The sequence below is a fragment of the Ammospiza caudacuta genome, chromosome 3, assembly GCF_027887145.1.
Source record: "Ammospiza caudacuta isolate bAmmCau1 chromosome 3, bAmmCau1.pri, whole genome shotgun sequence".
In the NCBI taxonomy this organism is placed as follows: domain Eukaryota; kingdom Metazoa; phylum Chordata; class Aves; order Passeriformes; family Passerellidae; genus Ammospiza; species Ammospiza caudacuta.
The window spans coordinates 44,512,183-44,531,651 of NC_080595.1; the positions used below are offsets into that span (position 1 = coordinate 44,512,183).

Here is a 19,469-nt window from a genome sequence, read left to right on the forward strand (position 1 = left end):
AGAGAAGGCAAACAATGACTTCCACTTTAACATTTTTTGTCTTTTCTAGGAAACTGTAGTCTTCAACCTCACTTCTACTTCCTGCTGTCCTTCACCACTGATAAGCTTTGGCCCAACGGAATTTAGGGAGTGAGAACGTCAGACATGTGTCTGATAACACTGAAATTAACAGTGTCATACTCATGAAAAAACAATCCTGATTCTTCAGTTTCCATTCTCCAGAACAGGTATGTTAACCTCAGAGAAAGGAATGCAAAGCAGGGAAATGTTTGCTCCTGGAATTTTAGGCTCATTTGGTACAACTGTGCAGATGCCTTCAAAAAAAAAACAACAAACTCTTAAAAAAGCCAATCCCAAATTCAGTGTTTTGTTACTCAAAACAAGAATATTCTGAAACAACAGTCAGTTATTTCAAGCCACTTTTGTTTGGTACCCAAGTTTATCTTATGCCATTATTCAAAGATCTTTCAGATAAGAATTACTCAAAGCCTTCAAATTCCCTTCAATATCACTTACTTGCTTCTCTGTCTTGGCAACTTCAAGCCCTACTCCATATGGCTGACTTCCTTTATAGCGTGGAGGACACGGCAAGCAGTGGAAGCCCGGATTTGTGTTCACACAGCGATGGACCTGATTCACTTTAAAGCAAACATCTGACACAGCTATACACTGCAGGTAAAAAAAGAAAAAAGGAGAAAACAATTAGATGGCTGTGTAATTCACAAATAATGACATTTTCATGGTGATTTCCTGATGTTAATGGAAACAAAGCCAATACCTCATCAAGATCCTCACAGAAGGTACCATTGCCAAGGTATCCTGCTGGGCATGCACCACACGACCAAGACCCATCCGGGTAACTGTTGCATTCTGCTCCAGGAAAGCAAGGATTTGACAAGCACCCATCTGGCAGACACACAAAATTAAGTAAGGAGCATAAAAGGCACATAAAACTTAATTTAAGAAACCAGGATTCTCTGATCATTAGTTTAAATCATATTTGATGCAATGGACTCTTATGAAACCCCTAAAGTTAGGGGTTTTCAGCGCATTTAAGACTAATTACTATTGATTTAATAAGAAAAAATTACAGATTGCTACATCTAGTTGAATACATTACAGCATACTCAATCCCTATTTAAGAAAGGCATACTTGTTCAAGAAAGTTGGTATTGCAAATACATAAAAAATCCCACTAAACAGCACTTAAAAGAGTTCAATGTCCAATGAATGTCTACAATGTCTACTGAAACAAAGATATACTTAACAGATTCCTGTAGTGTCACTTCATAATTACCCATTAAAGAGATAACAGCAATAATAGCTACTCAGACTGAGTAAAGAATGAACACCAACCAATTGGGCAATCCTTCTTATTGCACATATCATGCTGCTTGGTGTCTCCCACACAGGGCTTTCCTCCATACTGTGGCTCTGGACTGTTACAGAGGCGAGACCTCTCACGAATTCCTCCTCCACAGGTGACAGTGCAGGCAGACCACGGAGACCAAGGACCCCACTGGCCATTCACTAAGATGTGCGAAAGAGCAGAGAATCACAGACAATAAAGTGGGGACATCTGGTGCCAATGACAACAATCCTTCATCAGATCCCTGACTAGAGACAGTTCCACACTATGTACAGTACTGCCATCATATAAAAATGATGGCAGATGTTTGCACTGAGATAGCAATACTTCAGAAACAAACCAATGAAAAATACCCAACTGCTTCATAGGCATTTTTGGGCCAGTAATTCAAAACAGCCTGCCATGCCCACTAGATATGCAAAGAGAAAAAAAGGAGGAAAAATTATATGAAAGGAAAGTGAAAGTGTATGGAATGAAAGGTCTCTAAAAAAGGTTTAAAAGTGTAGATGAATAAGAGAATTATAATAGCAATTAATTGTGTTGAATGTGTAAAAAATGTATTCACAAATATCAAAGAAACCTGACTATTGAGGGATTCTATGTCTACTCCTAACAAGTACAGAGACAGCTTCCTTTTGGAAAGGAAGCGTTTATTTTTGATATGCAGAGACATATCAGTAAATAGGAAATTTCTCAAACTCTTAGTATTTAAAGCCAAATTATAACTTGGGAGGTTTACAAAACCTCTGACTGCCTTGTTGCCTTCATTTTCAAAACACCCTTATGTGTTATTTAATTCATAAGATAAAACTATTTTCCATCATGGAAATTCGCTGCCATTTAGATGTGAACAAAGAGAAGGAATTCAGCTGGAATATTATTGTGTTGCTTTTGATTCAAGACCACAGACACACCTGGACATGGAGCCTTCTCACACTTCTCTGTTTCACGCCCATTTCCCACACAGTTTTTCCCACCCATCTGGGGAATAGGAGAATTGCAGAGGCGGATGCGGGTGATGTTTCCCACTCCACAGGTAACTGAACAGGAAGACCAGGGAGACCAGTGACTCCAGCCACCATCCTGACGTACTGCCAGAGAAAAGAGCACAACTCAAGCAAACAGCCCACCTGCAGAAGTAATACAAACTCATTTGTGAGGCTAGCCTTCTAATAAGCCTCTCACCACATCTGATCAATGTCCCATCTCTTTCCCACCATTTCACTTACAAAGCCCAGGTACTGAAGAACAGCTTTCTTAGGAATTTCAGTAACCAATGTGTGACTAACAATTATGGCAGATGTTTTACTTAAAAATAACCTTTTCCAATGAAACAAATACTTGTTCAAAATGCACATTTGGACATCTAGCAATCTCAGCTGCTTTATATTGCTTTAGGTACTATATTAGCCTGGATACCACAGGTAACTTGCAATAGCATTAACTACACTTCTGGAATATCATCCTTGTAAGTGCATTAAATATAAAAGTAGTTTGATATTTTTCAGAAATCTTCCATGATTACTGTATTCCTAGTAAGTTAATGGAATGGCCCAACAATCATTGAATGACAGATGTAAACAGCCTTGAATATCATGTTTACAAACTAAGTGTTATCTCCAAACTGAGTTCAAACAAAAGACTCTAGTTCATAAGCTTAAAGAAAGGATCACTCATCTTTTTTTTTAAACATAGCTAAGCCCAGAATGTACATACCTATTAAATTGCCAGGAAAGGAAGGAATATTTGAGAGGGGAAAATTGGCAAAGAATCTAATGACAGCTACTTTAATTGTGCATATAGGATTTCTCAAGTACATACTGTCCTAACTAAACTTGGTTTTGCTTTGAGACGTCTGAAGAAGCTTTTAAAATGGAACAAATTTATTACTTACTGCGATGGTCACATTTCTTAAAGCTGCACATCCTTGTTTGGATGTGCGGACCTGTGCAAGCACTCCTGGTGACATCACACGACCTTCCTCGCATCTGTGTCCCAGAGCCACAGGTAACTGAGCACTTTGTCCAGTCTGACCACGGTGACCAGCCCTCCTCGCTGTCATCAGCTGCAGAGCAAAAGGTAAAAAGTGCTTAGCTTTGAAAGTTGCTCTATTATCCTATTTAGAAGATATTCTCTTCTCTTTTTCTGCAGACCATGTACTTTAACATTTAGATCTCTCCTTCCCTAATTTTGCTTTCCCAAGCTGCCACTGATGTCACAGAATTCTGGTGTAATATAATGAGAGGTTAGTTGAAATAAGAATCCTGGATCTTCATGAACTTGTGTGCAGTGTGTTTGCACAAAGCACTGATCTTTGAAGGAAGAATATCTTGCCTCTAGAAAGGACCAAGCCAAAACCTGAGTCCAAACTGCCTTTGGGTAAGGTCAGTGTGACATGTGGCCCCATCTTTGAAAGCTGCGTAATGGTGAACATGACTAAGAGCACATTGTAAGCATATGCCCTAAGCTCTGAATGGGAAAAAAAAAAGTGAAACATGACGGGGGAGAAGCATATTTTTAACATTTTATGCCCAAAGTAGCTAAGCAGGGTATCACCACAATTCTAAGTAACCAATATAATCAATGAAGACAGACCAAATCCTTCTGAGGCTAACTTCAAGCACCCAAGTTATTTTGTATGATCTTTGTATACACACAAGTTCTATATTTGATCTTACCTGCCTTGACATCTTACTTGCTTTGAACTTTCAAAACCACTAGCATTTATTTTAAATAATGCGAAAGACTGACTATCTTTCTTCTCAGCCAAATACTCACAATGAGAGCAGACTGGACAGCATTCACCTTCAACAAAAACTGGATCGGCACAGGAAACTGCTGGACAGGTGATTTGATTGCACACAATTTTGGAATCCTAAAGGCAAAGAAATCAATTTACTGATTTATGCTCACAGAGAGGTAAATTAAGGTGGGCATCTGGGGAAGTTTCATGTGGAAATGTTTTGATTTATTCTATCATGGACATGAAGACTTTATAAACATCATTAAGTCCAGCCAAGCTGTAAGTAAATAAGATCTGACACGGACAGTTGAGCAGGAACTCCATTTCTGCAGAGAATATTTCCAAAACCTTACCTGGCAAATGCACTTGGTGCAGCTATCCACAATCCAGCTTTCATTATCTGCAAAGACACGACCATCCTGCCAGCAAACCGGCTGGTTCTTCGTTGTTTTGTTAGGCCCAATCAGTTCCCACATAATTTGGTTCTCTTCTGACTAGAAGATGAATTTAATGAAATCAAACTGTGTATTTCATAAGCAAACTGTTTTAAACAGACAAAACTAAGATACGACCAGACTAAATTCTTCCATCAAAAAATTTGGTTTTATATCTGTAAGTAAGATGGTCTTGAGTACTGCAGTCCCGCATAGCAATTCTTCTAGGAATGGTACAAACACAGCCACACAACAATTACAGAAATCTGCTCTTAGCCATTTTGCTTTACTCTAACACAGCTCATCTTTAGGTGAGAAGATTTCAGCCCTGACACATATGACATACTAAGAAAATTTCTTCAGAAATAATTAGGTGATTCAGAATAAGAAGAGGGGAAGACTTCAGCAAAACATCGCCATCATACTACAACTATAAAAGTCCCATACATTTACCTGCAGTTTAGGTACCCCATGCAACCACTTACTGAGGTATTCATAAATGGTGTAAACATGGTAAAATGGCTTTAACAGTATGCAAGCAAGGTTGGGATTGCTAGCTTTCAATTTCCAAACCTGTAGAAGGATTTCCTCTGTGTATGAGGGCACGTGTGTGTGTGTGTGTGCTCTTTTAAACCCAGTGTGTGAAAACCAAGACTTGATCAAAGTGCTATACTCAAGAACTACCAAACTAGTCTCAATGAAAAGAGACTCTTTACATTACCTGGATATACTAACAGGTGTTCATATGCAATACAGAAATTTCTATTAAATACCCCAGCATAAAATAAGGAAGGAAAGAGCACAGCACAGCAGACCTCCATCAGCCCTCCAGACTCGCAGGTACCTACCACTTTCTGGAGGTTGTCAGCCAAGTTGTTCACCACGATGCGCAGGCCGGTGAGCTCAGTGAACATCGACCCCAGCTCCTCACAGGAGCGGTCGCAGAACTCAGCCTTGCCTGGTTTCTCACCCACGTACTCCGTTGTCACAGCAGGGCTCAAGTGAAGGATTTCAGTGCTCTCGTTGATGGTGTTCACTTCAGCTAGTGGCAAGAGAATGAAAGAGAAGAGCAGCATATACAAAGCTCTTCCACAGATTACAGATTCCTGTTGAAATCACAGACTGGCACCCATAGGTAGGGTTTAAACACATCTATTTTGGCACAGCTTCATGCTTATTATACCCATGAATAAAAGAGGGGTTAGATGTCAGCTGGCTCCAATTATAGGCTTTCCCTTTTCAAAATTAAGACCCAAGTTGTGTCTCACATGGCCTTCACTTTAAAATTGTTGGCACTGCAACACATTCATTTATGAAGAAGGCTAACAAAAGGATGAAGTATCAAAAAAGCAAACCCATTTTATCCACTGAGACATAAAAAGTTTCAGATTTTTTCATGACCTATCACATTTCCTTAAGGCAGAGAAAAAGGCAGGAGAAAGAGTTTCCTTGCAGAAAGTCATTGTCCTTGTTCTTCCATAAATTCCATGGTTGGATCAAATTTGGACCATTATGCAATGTATACCAAACTGGGCTGCTCTATATTGCACTGCCCAGTGTTAAGCTCAGAGAAGCTGTTATAAAAACAGTTTCATTCTGAAGCGAAATGGAGGTCAAACTAAGATCAGACAGATTATTTAATTTGTCACTCCAAACACTCCTCCAAAAAAGCAGATTTTAATTAAAACAGAATTTTGCATGCATTAGACAGGGAGAACTGGACATGTTCTAATATAATTTTGAAATACTTCCCTGTCTAAATTAAATTCCTGAAAAAAAACATAGCAGAATGCATGGTTTTAATTAATAAAAAAGCACAAAGCACTTAGATAACTAAATAAAACAGTCTGTGTTCTATTAACCATTTGAATCTCCATCAGGTAAATAACTTATGGATTCCATGGACACTTTCTCTAAGGACTCCATGAGAAACTCAAAGTTGGTATCAGCTATATAGCAATCCATACTTCTCCATCTCTTAATAAGGACTTCTTTACCACATTTAGGGGCACCGGAATAGCTCAAGGTTACCAAAGAGGGAAGACAAGCAAAGGATATAGCAATTTAAAAAGAAAAAATCAACACAGGAACATGTGCCATAAAACATGTGTCAAAACCCCAATATCATTCAGTGTTGACAAATCACCAAAGGTGGCAAATCTTCAGAAATGCTAAGGGCTTCATTTGATCCTTTACCATACAATGTAAAGTGTTATATATAAATATAACAGGAAATGAAAGCAGGAGCAAAGTATTCTTCATTCATTTGGAAGGCTAAAAATAAAAGCACAAAGAACCAACACACAATATGATTAAGTGATTACTTCTCGACCAAACTTAAAATTATTGGCTTGATGTGCCTTTAAACTAGCTATGAAACATCTGCCACTAGCCAAGGCCTACAAAAAATTGTTCTCAGTTTTCCAAAGTTGAAGCAATTGTCCAGCTTCACTTACAGTATGGGAGAAAACCACATAGCAGATCAGAACTCTGTCGTAACAGCTTATTTCAGCTGCTTTTTGATTCCCTGGAAAGAATGCAATTTTCCTACCACATTGGAACACTAGATTTTTCAGATACCCCCACAGCACTTCTCAGATCATTAATTTCATATTTTTCAAGCCAACATGGAGTATGCCTTGACCGGAACATTCTGAGGACATTAATAAAGTTGCAATCTCAGCAGGAAACATAAACCAAAACTATGTTAGAAGGACTAAATCCTCACTTCCTACTGGTACTTGGCAGTGACTGAAAGAAGATGCCTGGGGATCACTGGGAAATCAGTTCTCTGCTGCTGGCTTCCTGCTAATTTCCTAAGGATCAGATGATTAAAATGAGAAGGCAGGAGAGTAAAATGTGCATCCTCTCACATATGCAAATATCATTCTATTGATATAACTCAAGAAGGGATTTTATTGATGTTCCTATTTAAGTGTGTTTTTGTCATCTTTCCTATCCAGTGCAGTGTATAAATCCTGCCTAAAGGATCAGCAGTCACCACACTACAGACATACTTTCCTATCCTCAACCAAACAGCAATCCCAAGCCACCATTTCACCATATGTCACATTCCCGTATTAGGCTTAAAGATACATTGGGAAAACAGTCCTGTCTCCTTTTGTGTTCTAGGGCTGAGGGAACTTCATTGGTAACATCAGCCTTGCTGTCATGGGACACTAACACATAAATATGTCATCTTAATGCCTGTACTTCAGCTCAATGAGTCTGCCATCAAAATGGGAAAATATCTTGTGGTCAGTAACATCATTCATGGCTTTTCAACTGTGGAAATTATCATTAGCGGCATCCCCCAAGTTTCAATACTGGGCCCAGTCCTGTTTAACTTATCCATCAATGACTTGGATGAAGGGACAGACTCCTCAGCAAGTTCACAGATGACAAATCTGGGAGTGACCAATACCCCAGAGGGCTGTGCTGACCTTCAGAAGGACCTCAACAGGCTGGAGAGAGGGGCAGAGAAGAACCATTCTGCCCCTCTCGTCATCCTCAGCTATATCTGAAGTGCTGTGTCCAATTCTAGGCTCCGTACAATATATGGAGCTCCTGGACTGGGTCCAACCACAGATGACAAAGTTAATTATGGGATTGGAGCCTCCCCATTATGAGGGAAAGCTGAGGGAACTGGGTCTGTTCAGACTCAAGGAAAGACAACTGAAAGGGGATCTCATCAAGGTGTATAAATATCTAAAGGGGATGGAGCCAGGTTCTGTTCAGTGGTGCCAAGCAATAGGGCAAGAGGCAATGGGTAGATCCTGATGCACAGGAAGTTCCACCAGGATACGAGGAAGAACTTCTTTACTGTGTGGGAGACCAAGCACTGGAACAGCTGCCCAGAGAGATTGTGGAGTCTCCCTCACTGGAGATATTAAAGAATCATCTAGACACAACCTTGTGCCACATGCTCTTGGATGACCCTCCTTGAACAGGGAGGTTACACTGATAATGCCCTGCAGTCCTTTTCAACCTGACCCATTCTGTGCGTGTGTAATTAATCTGGATAGGCAATGTCAGACTCTGACATGCACATAAAAAATGCACTCTCAAGTAATTTTGATGGCCTCACTGTGCTATTAGTTCTTTTCTGTTACTGCACAAGAAATTTCAATATTCTATTATTCTCTTGGTGTTGCAAAGTAAAAGAAGAACACTGTGAACTGAATTGTTTGCTAAATAATTCCCAGTAAGGATAAAACAAAAACTCCAAATCTGTATAATTAATAGCACTGAAAACTTGGCAATTGACAGATGTGATAGCAATACGTTAAGAAAATATTATCTGTTGGTTATCGGCAACTTACAGCTGTGCAAGAATTCCTCCTAAGGTATGCATTAGCATGAAGTATTCAATTAATCCTTTAGGATCCCATTGGTTTCCTCTTCATAGTAGAGGTATAATAACATTCCATTTCTACTTGGTGATATTTTAAAACATTTAGTACTCCTTTGAAGAAGTCAAGATCTGCTATCATTTAATTTCTGGGTTTTGCATAAACAAGGAAAAAATTGAGTTCAAACTGCTTAACTGGTTTTCTATATACCACGTATTTGAGCAAAGTAACAGAAATAATGGCTTTTCAGGTGGCAGGAGCTTCAAACAAAACCCTGAAGTCCTGTCTTGTGCACCCACAACATTCCTCTGACAGACTGAGCTGGCTCTGATTCTTGACTGAGTTCTTGTCAGCTACAAGCACTGGGAAGTAAAACAGTCAGCACCGCCAATAAACTCGAGTACAAAACCTTAGCACATATTTGACAAATTATCCTAATTCTTTTATGGGGAATCCACTACACACCCACACACAGAGTGCTCCCCTCCTGGCAGGGTAAGCATGAACTGGACTAACAAGAACACGTCAGCCCGTAAGATACAAGCCTTCCATCTCTCTTCCTTTGATTTCTTATTTTCCTGAGACTGTTTTGATTAGCAATACTTTGGGAGTCAAACCCAAAGCCTCTTTCAGTTGAAGGTATTGCCAAGGAATTCAGTGTCTTTAAGAATGGCAGACAAGTTTGTGGGCTCATTGACAGTCAGCAGGAGAATTCAGAAGCAACACCACCTGTCTGGTGTGCAATGAATTGCAGAAAACTCATATAAGAAAATATGTATTTTCCTACATATGCTTTTTTCCCTTTCATTTCTACTAATTTATTGCTCAACACTTTTTTTCCCAGCTTTAAAACAGAGGTTCAGAGTTATAAACCTAAGTAACTGAACTAAAATAATAGGCTAGAGAGTAGAAATGACATAATATAAACATATAAGTTCCCATTACTACCAAAAAGCAACTTGTTCTCCTTTTCATTTCAAAGGGATCTGTTGCCTGGTTTTAGGATAATATTTCACAACTGACATTTCTGATTTTCAAATTCAACTGAACAGTATTAACAAGATAACAAAAGCCTTACTTGACTGGCTTCTTTGGCATCCTTTCTTACGCAGAACATCCTCTATCGAAGTATCAAAGATTAACTGAATATTTTGCAAAAGACCCTGTAATAATAATTTTAAAAAGCAATTAAAAGCAGTAAGATCAATTTTTGAGTAACTAATAATTGATCTGTCTCAATTTGATGCCACTGACTGGATTCAGACAAAAGCAAATACATAAAAAACAATCTACAAGCATTAAACCTGACATACAGGAAAAAAAAAGTGGTATAGCTTTGTTATATACGATTTCAGTATTATAAGCCACAAATATAGGTATGTTCTGAAACATGCAATAATAAAAGATATTAATCTGCTACAAGCTCAAATCTTGATTTTCATAGTGAATTTTAGATTTGTCATGGGGTCAAAGCCAACTTTTCTGCACCATCACCACCATCACACTTTCATGCTTAGCCAGTCATCTCCATGCACCACAGTTCACTGCCTGCTCAGTTGTGCTGACCCTACTCTGAGACAACACTCTAAATCCAGACTGGTATCAATTTCACTTGGGAAAAAACCCTCAAAAAAAAAAAAATTAAAAGCCAGATTGTTTCAATGAGCCACTTAGCAGTACAGCTTCAAAACCAGTTGTATGAGCACCACTGGTGGAGTAACATAGTCATGGAGGCAGGAATGGAGAGGCTTTGGGCAAGAACTTCTGAAGTCCCCGCCAAGATTGGTCATCCCATGGAGCCAAACTCCAGCAGGTTCAGGCTCTGGCTGAAAACTAGATGGCACAACATGATGAGAAAGAAAAGGCTTTTTGAAATTTTTGGAGCCATGAGTTCAAGTCTGACTTCAGCTGTTACTGAAAAAAAGCTATCCTTAAAGCAGATAGGCCAGATCACATCACCAGTTAATGGGGCAGAAGGTTGCTTTCATTTGATAGGAAAACCAAAAAGCTTGTAATTGCTTCATGTCAAATGTTTTCCACAAAAAGAAAAATAAACTCATTTACAGGACTAATCAAAACTTTTTGTTATATTTCTTTTCTCAGATTTTTCCTCTTTAAAATTTAAACTGAAAAGAAACAGTCAAAATGGTAAAACAGGATGCTCTGTTACAGGATGGACCAACACCACATGCTTCAGCTTCATTAAAAATTTTATTTTTTTCTTCTTTCAAATAGAAAAATAAAAATATTGACATGTTCTCATTATTTGAATAGATTAATTCAATGTAAAAACAGTTCTTCAAGAAATTTGCAAAAAATTCTACAAATCACCAGAAAAACTCAACATCTCTAGAAGTCTTACATCTGGAAGAGAAAAGGGATGGTTGCACAGAAAACCCAAAAATTGGTTTTGCACACTTTTTCTGGATTTAGACTTGGCTTTGTCCTTGCTTTCAGGAACCCCAAAAATCATACAACACAGATCCAGCAATTAATAAAAGCACACCCTGAAGAAAGTCTGCTTGGGAACACCTGTGACCCCATCAAATCCAAGAGGCACTGGGACAACAAAACTGCACCCACTGCATCTTCCCAAACTACCTGCAGTTACCTTCTTACCACAGCAGAGACCCGAGCTTCTGCAGGTCACCTACCCTGAAATGATTCTCCCGAGTGGACCCTTTCGCCACGTACAGCCTGCTGCTCTCGGCTTTCAGCTGCTCATAGAAAGGCTCCTCCAGGATGAAGCTGTCAATAAGGTCACAGCCAACATAGAGGTTGTAGTTCTCCCCCGTTATCTGCACAGTGAGGTTCTTCCACTGGGAGTCAGCAAGGTCCACATCTTCCAGGGAAATCACGTTCTGGAAGCCATCCACCCAATAGATAAGGTCCAGGGTGTTAGCCCGGCCATTGGAAATGATCTCAAACTGCCTCTCACTGATGCCGGGACCCTCTAAAGCAAGGATAGTGCCTCTAGATTGCCTGTCCTGCCTCAGGGTGGCTGAGAGGATAAAGCCCTCATTCTGCCGTATTAGTTTTAGGATTTTTTTTAGTTTCTCGGGCTTACATGGAGGTATATGGTCAAACCGAATGAACCGGTACGCTGGCACAGTGGGGTCTGGGCCCCGGAACACCTTTGCTCCAATTGTCTTTCGGTTTATGTTACTGACTTGAAGTAAATCAAAGGTAGTCTCCTCTTCCTTGTCACCATCTGAAAAAGTTAACAGCATGTGACAATGCGCCTACAAAAAGTTTTACAAGAAACAGCACCGTACAGTACACTTAGTAACTGCAATTGTATGACAGGCATTAAGGACCAGCAGAGTAAACCCAGCACTTTCTGGCCTCCACAAATGGAACTGCTCCTACAAGAAGGCAAGTGAATCGTATTTTCTACCTGACATTTTCATTTACATGAGAATTCTCCCCATGTGTACAAACTCTTTTCATTATACATTTGCTGCAATAGCTTCATACACTATGGCTTCATATTTTATAGCACGATATGGTACATACTCTTACACATCAATCTATTCTGTAGGCCATGTATATGCCTAGACATGGATTCATGCAGCAATTCATTAATTAAATATTTTTTTATATATGATTGGATAAGGAACTTGAGGCAATTTCTACATTTTGATTACCAGATAATGGAAAACCAAATTATGAGAGTCCATGTGCCTACATGACGACCAAAAAAAAAAAAAAAAAAAGAGATTTACTTTTAAAGACTGTAACCAAGAAATAAGATGATGTAAATGAGGGTCTGGCACTGTGCCATGCCAATTTGTAATCTACTTATATTTGGTCTGTAGATGTCTATTTCTCTATTTTTATCTTTTTAAATTATCAGTGATTCTGGTTATAGTACTTTCACCATACATTTCCACCACACAGAAAAGTATAACATTAATTATTTCTGGGATTATATACATTTTCATAAATAATTTCTAAAGAAAGCAATTTTGAGATATATTGAGAAATCTTCATTTAGCACTGGCAAGGTATTTTTTCTACCAAAAATATCCCAGGAACTTCTAAAAAAAACCTTTATGATTACTTTGCCCAGTGTAGTTCAGGTAAACCAACTCTTTACAATTTTTAACTTTGGGAGTTAGTCTGTATCCAGTTAAGAAGTGTCGGAACTTACCCTGAGCATTTGAGGAAACCCACAGGGTTATCAAGACAACAAGCCACAGCAATCCTCTCCTCTTCAGCATAACTTCTATGAATAAACCAAAAAGTAGTAAGTATTAGGGAAATTATATTTATCAGTTATAAATAGTGCCATTTTCCTCATGAAATGCCATAAACAGCAACTATATATATGTATAAAATGATTTTTTTAAATTTTGATTGATTCTTGTAATGCTTATTCTGGGTCTATTGTTGATGGCAGAAGTGAAATGTGACATCAGGTGAAGGGAAGAGGAATTATGGCGATGTCCTTAATAAAAAGGAAAGGCATACAAAAAATATACATTATTATTTTCTTAATGAAATTTCAGTAGCTGGCATAGAGACCATACAACACTACAGGAGATACAGCTTATTGCTAGCACATCCTTACTTTGGAGCACAATATTCAGCCAAAAATCCTTGTAGGATAATGGGATCTAACCTGGATGTCAGTTTCGAGTAATAGGGGTACTTCTCAGTACCTTTTTCAGTGCCAGGATACGAACACTCTCTTCCATATATATAAAAATAAGTACAATCCTCTGTACCCAACCACAGCTGGATGAAGTGACTCTTAACGTGATGCCGGGCTTGCCCTGTAGCACAGTGCAGTTATAAGCCACATAATTGCATCTCCATATGTGTCTCACAATGAATGGAGCAGAAGCATTCCCCGGAATGTGCAGAAATCCAGTTCTCTGGGTACAGCCAAATAACTTCAGCACTGCCAACTCCACACATTACTGCAAGTCCAGCGCTTCGTGTCTACATTTTCTTTGTTCTACACGGAACTTTTACTACCTGGCATCATCTCCAGGGTACCATCGCTACCGGCAGCCGCCAGGATGCCTCTCTCGCCTCTCTCACCTCTCGAACCCGGGGGCTCCCGGCGGGACACACCGTGCCTGGGGGCGGCCGCGGCAGGGCTGCTCCAGGCAGGTGCCCGCACGCACCGCCTGCCCCGCGGCTGCTCCCCGCACCCCGAGTTCCTGCGGGGCCGGCAGCCCGGCTAATGCCCACGGGTTGCTCCGAGCGGGCTGACAGCCTCCTCCGCCCGCCCGCCGAGCGGGCTCCACGGCGGGCACGGCGCCACCCCGCCCTGCGCCTACCTGGCATCGGGGAGCCGACGGCTCGCTGGGCTCTGCGGGACGAGGCCGGCCGGGAGCGGAGCGGGATGGACGCGCTGCTGCCGACGCCGTCGCAAGTCCCTGCACGGCCCCGCACTCCGCGCCTTTATGGGCTGCGGGCCGGGCCCCGCTGTCAATCAGCGGCGCCGGGGCGCGCCCCCGGCTCGCCCCTCCGCGGCGGTGACACAAACCCCGCCGCCCCCTCCCCACCTCGCCTACCTGCGGGGCCATCGCCGGCCCGGCCCGCCCCCGGCGGGCGGTGCAGGGGCGGTGCAGGGGCGGGCAGGGCGGCAGCGGCCGCCCCGCGGGAGCGGAGGGGCGGGCAGGGGAGCTGTGGGGAGCCTTCGGTCGGTGTGGCGGGGGCCGAGCGCGGCGGAGCCCCCGGGAGGCGGCGCCAGGCCCCGCGGCGGAGCAGGAGCGCGGCCCGGAGCCACCGTCAGGGCGAGCCGAGCTCGGTTCCCGCGGGCGAGAAGCGCGTCCGCGGCCCCTCCGGCCGGCCCGGCTCTCCCGGGGACACTTGTCGCTTGAGAGCTCGGTCGGTGCTCCTGCCGCCAGCGCGGCAAAATCCGGCCTTCTCCAGGGTTCTGTTATCATATTTTTATCCTTTTTACTTTTAAATTGTACAATAGCCTAAAGTCGAGACTTGCCGTCCCACGGTCAGTTGGCAAAGTGCTCTCTGGATGTCAGCCAGCGGCCCCTCAAATGAGCACAAGCACCTCGGTGCCGCTGTTCTGCGCGAGAAGCCCCCTCCCCTTTTCGTTCCGTGGAGGGCGATGAGGGCTTACTGAGGCGTGCGCCGTGAGGAGGGAGCCTTAGCCAGGACTTGTGAAAGAAACCTCACTCTTGGGCTGATCCTAGACACGTTAGGAGAGCTGGCAACTCTCCACAAGCAAGGACAACCATTGAATTTTAAAGGTCAACGTCCTGAGGAGCAGCCAGCACGGCTTCCAGCATCACGCTCCACAGAGAGCAGGAGGATGCATCTCTGTAGTAGGTCTACACACAGAAGCTGCCGTGACACGTGGATGCATTTCAGAAGTCAAAGTAGAAGACCATGATCCCAGATGCTGAGTCCTCAGGTGGGGTTGCAGAGTATCTGTGAAAGAATTCTGCCGCTGGTGTGAAGAGGTATGGATTTGGCTCAGTTGCCCACAGAATCCAAGAAATGTAGCCCTGTCAAATGCATAGGTGGACAAATTTCACAAATCTTAGCACACAAAAAACCAAAACTCAAACAAAACCAAAACATTCCCCCCCCCAAAAAAAAAACCAAAACAAAACAAAAACCCAAAAAACAGAGCCCAGAAAGTCATTAACTTCACCCATCACAATTTGAAATTCCAATAGAAAAAGGTGTTGATATTTCAGAGCTCAGAAGACTTCAAAAGGCTCAGTCTGTCACTACAGCAGAAAATGCCAATGCAAGCACTGCTCCCTTTCCGTTTGCCATGGAAGCTCCTTCCAACTTGGCTGGCCTTGGCCTTTCAGGGTAGCAGGAGCCAAGGAGCCTTCCCCTTTCTCACAGGATCCAGGGGACTGAGCCAAGATAGGAGGGAGAGGGCTTTTTTGTCTTCCTAAAACATTTGGTTTTCAGTTTTGCAAAACCTCAAGAATTTTAAAAAATAGTTAATGATGTTCACAAAACCTCAAATTCTAGTGGGTTTACTCATTCCCCCTGCTATATTAAGACTTAGTCTTTATATCTATATATGTAGCTGTGCGGTGTGTTTTCCACTAGATTGAACTGTGCTGGGATAACTCTCACCAGGACGCTGCTCTGGGATTACAGCTGGAGAAGAGAATGCAGCAAAGTGTTCAAGAGACCAAGAAGAAACAAACATCTTTGAGATAATTTCATTAATTACTTTTACTTTTATATGGAAAGCCTTTTTACAATAGAATTTTTTACGTCAATAAAATAACAATAAAGAGACAAATTTTTTTTGTCACCTTCTAACCAGCTGCCTCATAGCAAATCTTTCCTTTCAGTCTCTGAGTGCTCTAGGAATGAAGGATCGATAGCATATTGTTTTGAGCTGAGTGGTTTATATATAGGATGATGACCTTTGAGAAGACAGTTTTGATTGTAGTCTTTCCACAACCATAAAAATGCTTGCCTTGCTCACTTTCCCCCTGGCCACCTTGGAAGAGGTAAACATTTTCTTTCCAAGATTCCTGATGGAAAGTCTCAAGGAAACAAACACACTCTGCTTGGCGCAGCAAGCCAATGTACACATGCAAGCATTGGAATAACATTCACGTGTCTCAATTTACCTGATTTTTCAGTGCAAAGAGAAAGTGAACAATGGTAATTAGAGAGATTGTAAAGTCAGATTTGCTAATATATGGGAACACAACTGAGGTAACAATAGATCTCACACTGATGGTTTACTGTGTTATTTTACCCTTCACTGCTTCAGACCAGCACATCGGACATGAGCACAGGTCCTTAACTTCTCATCTCCTTATGCACCTCCCTTTGCCTTTTTCAGTCTGCTGTTTTCCTTCTGTACTAGCCCTTGGGACTTTCCATTATGGATCATGTAAACATCATACAAGGTAACATACATTACTGAAAATCGCTGGAGAATGTCAAGATTCTGGTATGGCACTGTCTCAAAAAGAACTGTAATTTGATGGATGCCCACCAAATATTCCATGGTTTTGCCTAGGACTTTATTGCTGTTGTTCTGACTGAGCTTGACTTTGAGGAAGACTTGAACTCTCTTACATTAGAAGGAATCCCAATAAAGTGGAATATGCTTTACATGCTATTTTTTTTCTTTTACTGCTTTTCTGATAAAATTGAAACTTTGTGCTTTTGGCATGATCCAAAAGACAAGTTCTGTGACTTTTACTGGGTGAAATTCTGATCTTTTTTTTCCTTTTCTGACAAAAGCACCCCCACTTGCTGAAATAGATCTGTTTGCATTAGCATGATAAGATCCTTCAGGTTTTATCCTGCAGTCCTGGATTTCATCTCATAATCATTCTTACAGAAAAGCTGTCAAAAAGCCATGAATAATTTTTCTTTTTTTTTCTTCTTGTGGTGGAATTTGGTTTTCATAATTCGCTGTATTGAGGTTCCAAAACTGAAACAGGTAACTTTAGATTAGTGTGCAACTCAGTCACTGAGTTTTTTGAATGAGCTAGTAGGAATGAGGAGAGAGACCTGAGTGCTTCCTCTGATAACATGTTGTAAGCACTTCAGCTAAATGCATATTTTGAGTCCTGGAATGGAATACACAAGGGAGAGTGAATTCATCTATGATGAGGGAGAGAGGTAGTTTTGACAAAGTTTCATGTATGCTTTAGTTTAAGTTCTGGTGCCAGATAAAAATGAGTATCATAATTAGGTACTTAATCTTCTGCTCTTTGTTTCAGAGGAAGAAGTGTTTTGCTCTTGTTTTAAACCTCCCTTAAGTAATTTCCAGGTATAAAATAAATCCAGACACAAATGCTAATGCATTTTGTCAGAACAAATGGCCATCGACTGTACACAAGCACCAGTTGGTATGCTGTTACAATAAACTTGTCAAAGAGGGAAATACTGCTACCACCCGTTTGCAAACTTCTTCTTTAGTTTAAAAAGGGCTGTACACAAAAACTTGTGCAGTGTTTCAGCAGGAAGACTTTGAATTTAAAGCTAAGTCCATATCTGAGTGTTTTGCTACGTTGGTTCCTACATGATTTAACTGGTGTCACACAGTAAGCTATGGAAAGAGCCATATGTAAGTGGAACCCAAGACTCTTAACTCATGGTCAGAAACTTGGATCTGGAAACCCTTTTTATTTACTGATCATGCAGTACATATGACAAAACAAATATCCATCTACAAACAGTTAACTGTGTCCTTAACCATTTTGCAGAATTTTTGTACTCTCTCCCCACGTGAGCTGCTGAACATAGTAAGAGTGCCAAGTATATTCAGCCTCCAAAAAGGAACATTCCTCTACCAAGTGCAGTGCAAATGACCATTGAAAATGCTCTGTAAATCCCATGTTGCTGCTCTGGGTTAAAAAAACCCCAAACCTTTTACCAGATTCAGGACAGATTTATTACCCAAAGACCTGCTTATTCAACTTTGTTACACAGTTTCACATTCTATCACAGAAGTATTTACGTTTTCAGTTACAACAGGAAAAAGTCACTAAAGCACTGACTTTTAAACAGCTAAGATTATCCTTACAGGCTGTAATATTATAATTCCTATTATATATCCAATACCATGCTTTTTGTATGTCAAATGGGATTTGGTCTGTTTTATCTACATATGTTCAAAGCCAACCCAATCTCCAAGTTTTTAAATTATTTGGATTAAATCCGTATTTAGAAGTAAAACATGCTGAAGTTGACAGTAGCTTTAGCTGAGGGGTATGTGAATACAACTAAAATTATGACTTCAGCGGTCCAGCTGGATTTTAAAAGTTGTTTGGGGGAACAGATGCCATTCATTTCAGGAGGACGTAGCGCCAAACTGCTTTTGAAGGCTTGGACCTAGGTTCTTTTCATTTAGTTAGGTGAAACAAAATGCCAAATGCTTACTGAGAGCTCAATGAGCTATAACAAATGTTTGAATGATCTTAGTCTAAAAAGAATTATTTATTGCAATGAGGCCCACCCTTTTGTTTCATCAGAATTATGTTTGGTCCTTGCCTTACCTGCACAACTGCCCTGTGAAATGTGGATTATTCCCACTGCTGCATGTGCTGACTGTTGGGGGTCTTGTCCTGAGTGGACTTAGGGTGCAAACACAGGAGAGGACCCCTTTTCTTGGCAGACATGCAGGCCCTTGACCAAAGGTGCTGCCTCTACTATGCTTTCTCTCTCCTTCCACCGAGGGCCTGGGTATCTGAACTCTTCTCCTGGGCCCCATTTTTCTACAGGTACAGCAGGTTGGCTGGCTGGCAGCAAAATACGGCCTCACCAGGTACAGTGTGTCCCTGAAACATGGGATTCACAGAGTCTGGAGAGACTGGGAGGCATAACTGGGTAGAGAAACTAAATGGAAGAAAGCTCCAACAGGCCAAGAAAAAAAAAAAATGTACTGAAAAGAGTTGAAATTGATTGCAAAAACTTTGAAAGGCCACAGAGAACAGTCTGAGGGTTTGATATCTCTCCATATGTTCAGAACTCCCACAGATGGAGTCATGAGTCCCACAGGATGAAGTGAAGAGATGAAAGAAGGCAATTCATGAAACTGCTACTGCTGGCTGTGTCTCTAACTGGAAGAAAGAACATCATTAAGCTGTGGCCTGATA

The 19,469-nt window shown here is 41.2% G+C and overlaps 1 protein-coding gene across 2 annotated transcripts in view; it reads right to left on the reverse strand.

Moving 5' to 3' along the window:
- Positions 1–14,403, reverse strand: part of THBS2 (thrombospondin 2) — a 32,883-nt gene extending 18,480 nt beyond the window's left edge. The window contains exons 1-12 of one of the 2 annotated variants that reach the window (XM_058802899.1): positions 14,190–14,403; positions 13,052–13,123; positions 11,553–12,109; positions 9,977–10,061; positions 5,395–5,588; positions 4,466–4,606; positions 4,148–4,244; positions 3,264–3,434; positions 2,284–2,460; positions 1,357–1,530; positions 779–906; positions 517–669 (exon numbers count right to left, since the gene is read on the reverse strand). In XM_058802899.1, the coding sequence (XP_058658882.1) occupies positions 517–669; positions 779–906; positions 1,357–1,530; positions 2,284–2,460; positions 3,264–3,434; positions 4,148–4,244; positions 4,466–4,606; positions 5,395–5,588; positions 9,977–10,061; positions 11,553–12,109; positions 13,052–13,123; positions 14,190–14,196 (1,956 nt within the window). In that variant the 5' untranslated portion in view covers positions 14,197–14,403. Of the gene's footprint in view, positions 1–516; positions 670–778; positions 907–1,356; positions 1,531–2,283; positions 2,461–3,263; positions 3,435–4,147; positions 4,245–4,465; positions 4,607–5,394; positions 5,589–9,976; positions 10,062–11,552; positions 12,110–13,051; positions 13,127–14,189 lie in introns of both variants that reach the window. The other variant, XM_058802898.1, reaches the window with a different exon arrangement.
- Between the last annotated feature and the right edge of the window lie 5,066 nt (positions 14,404–19,469).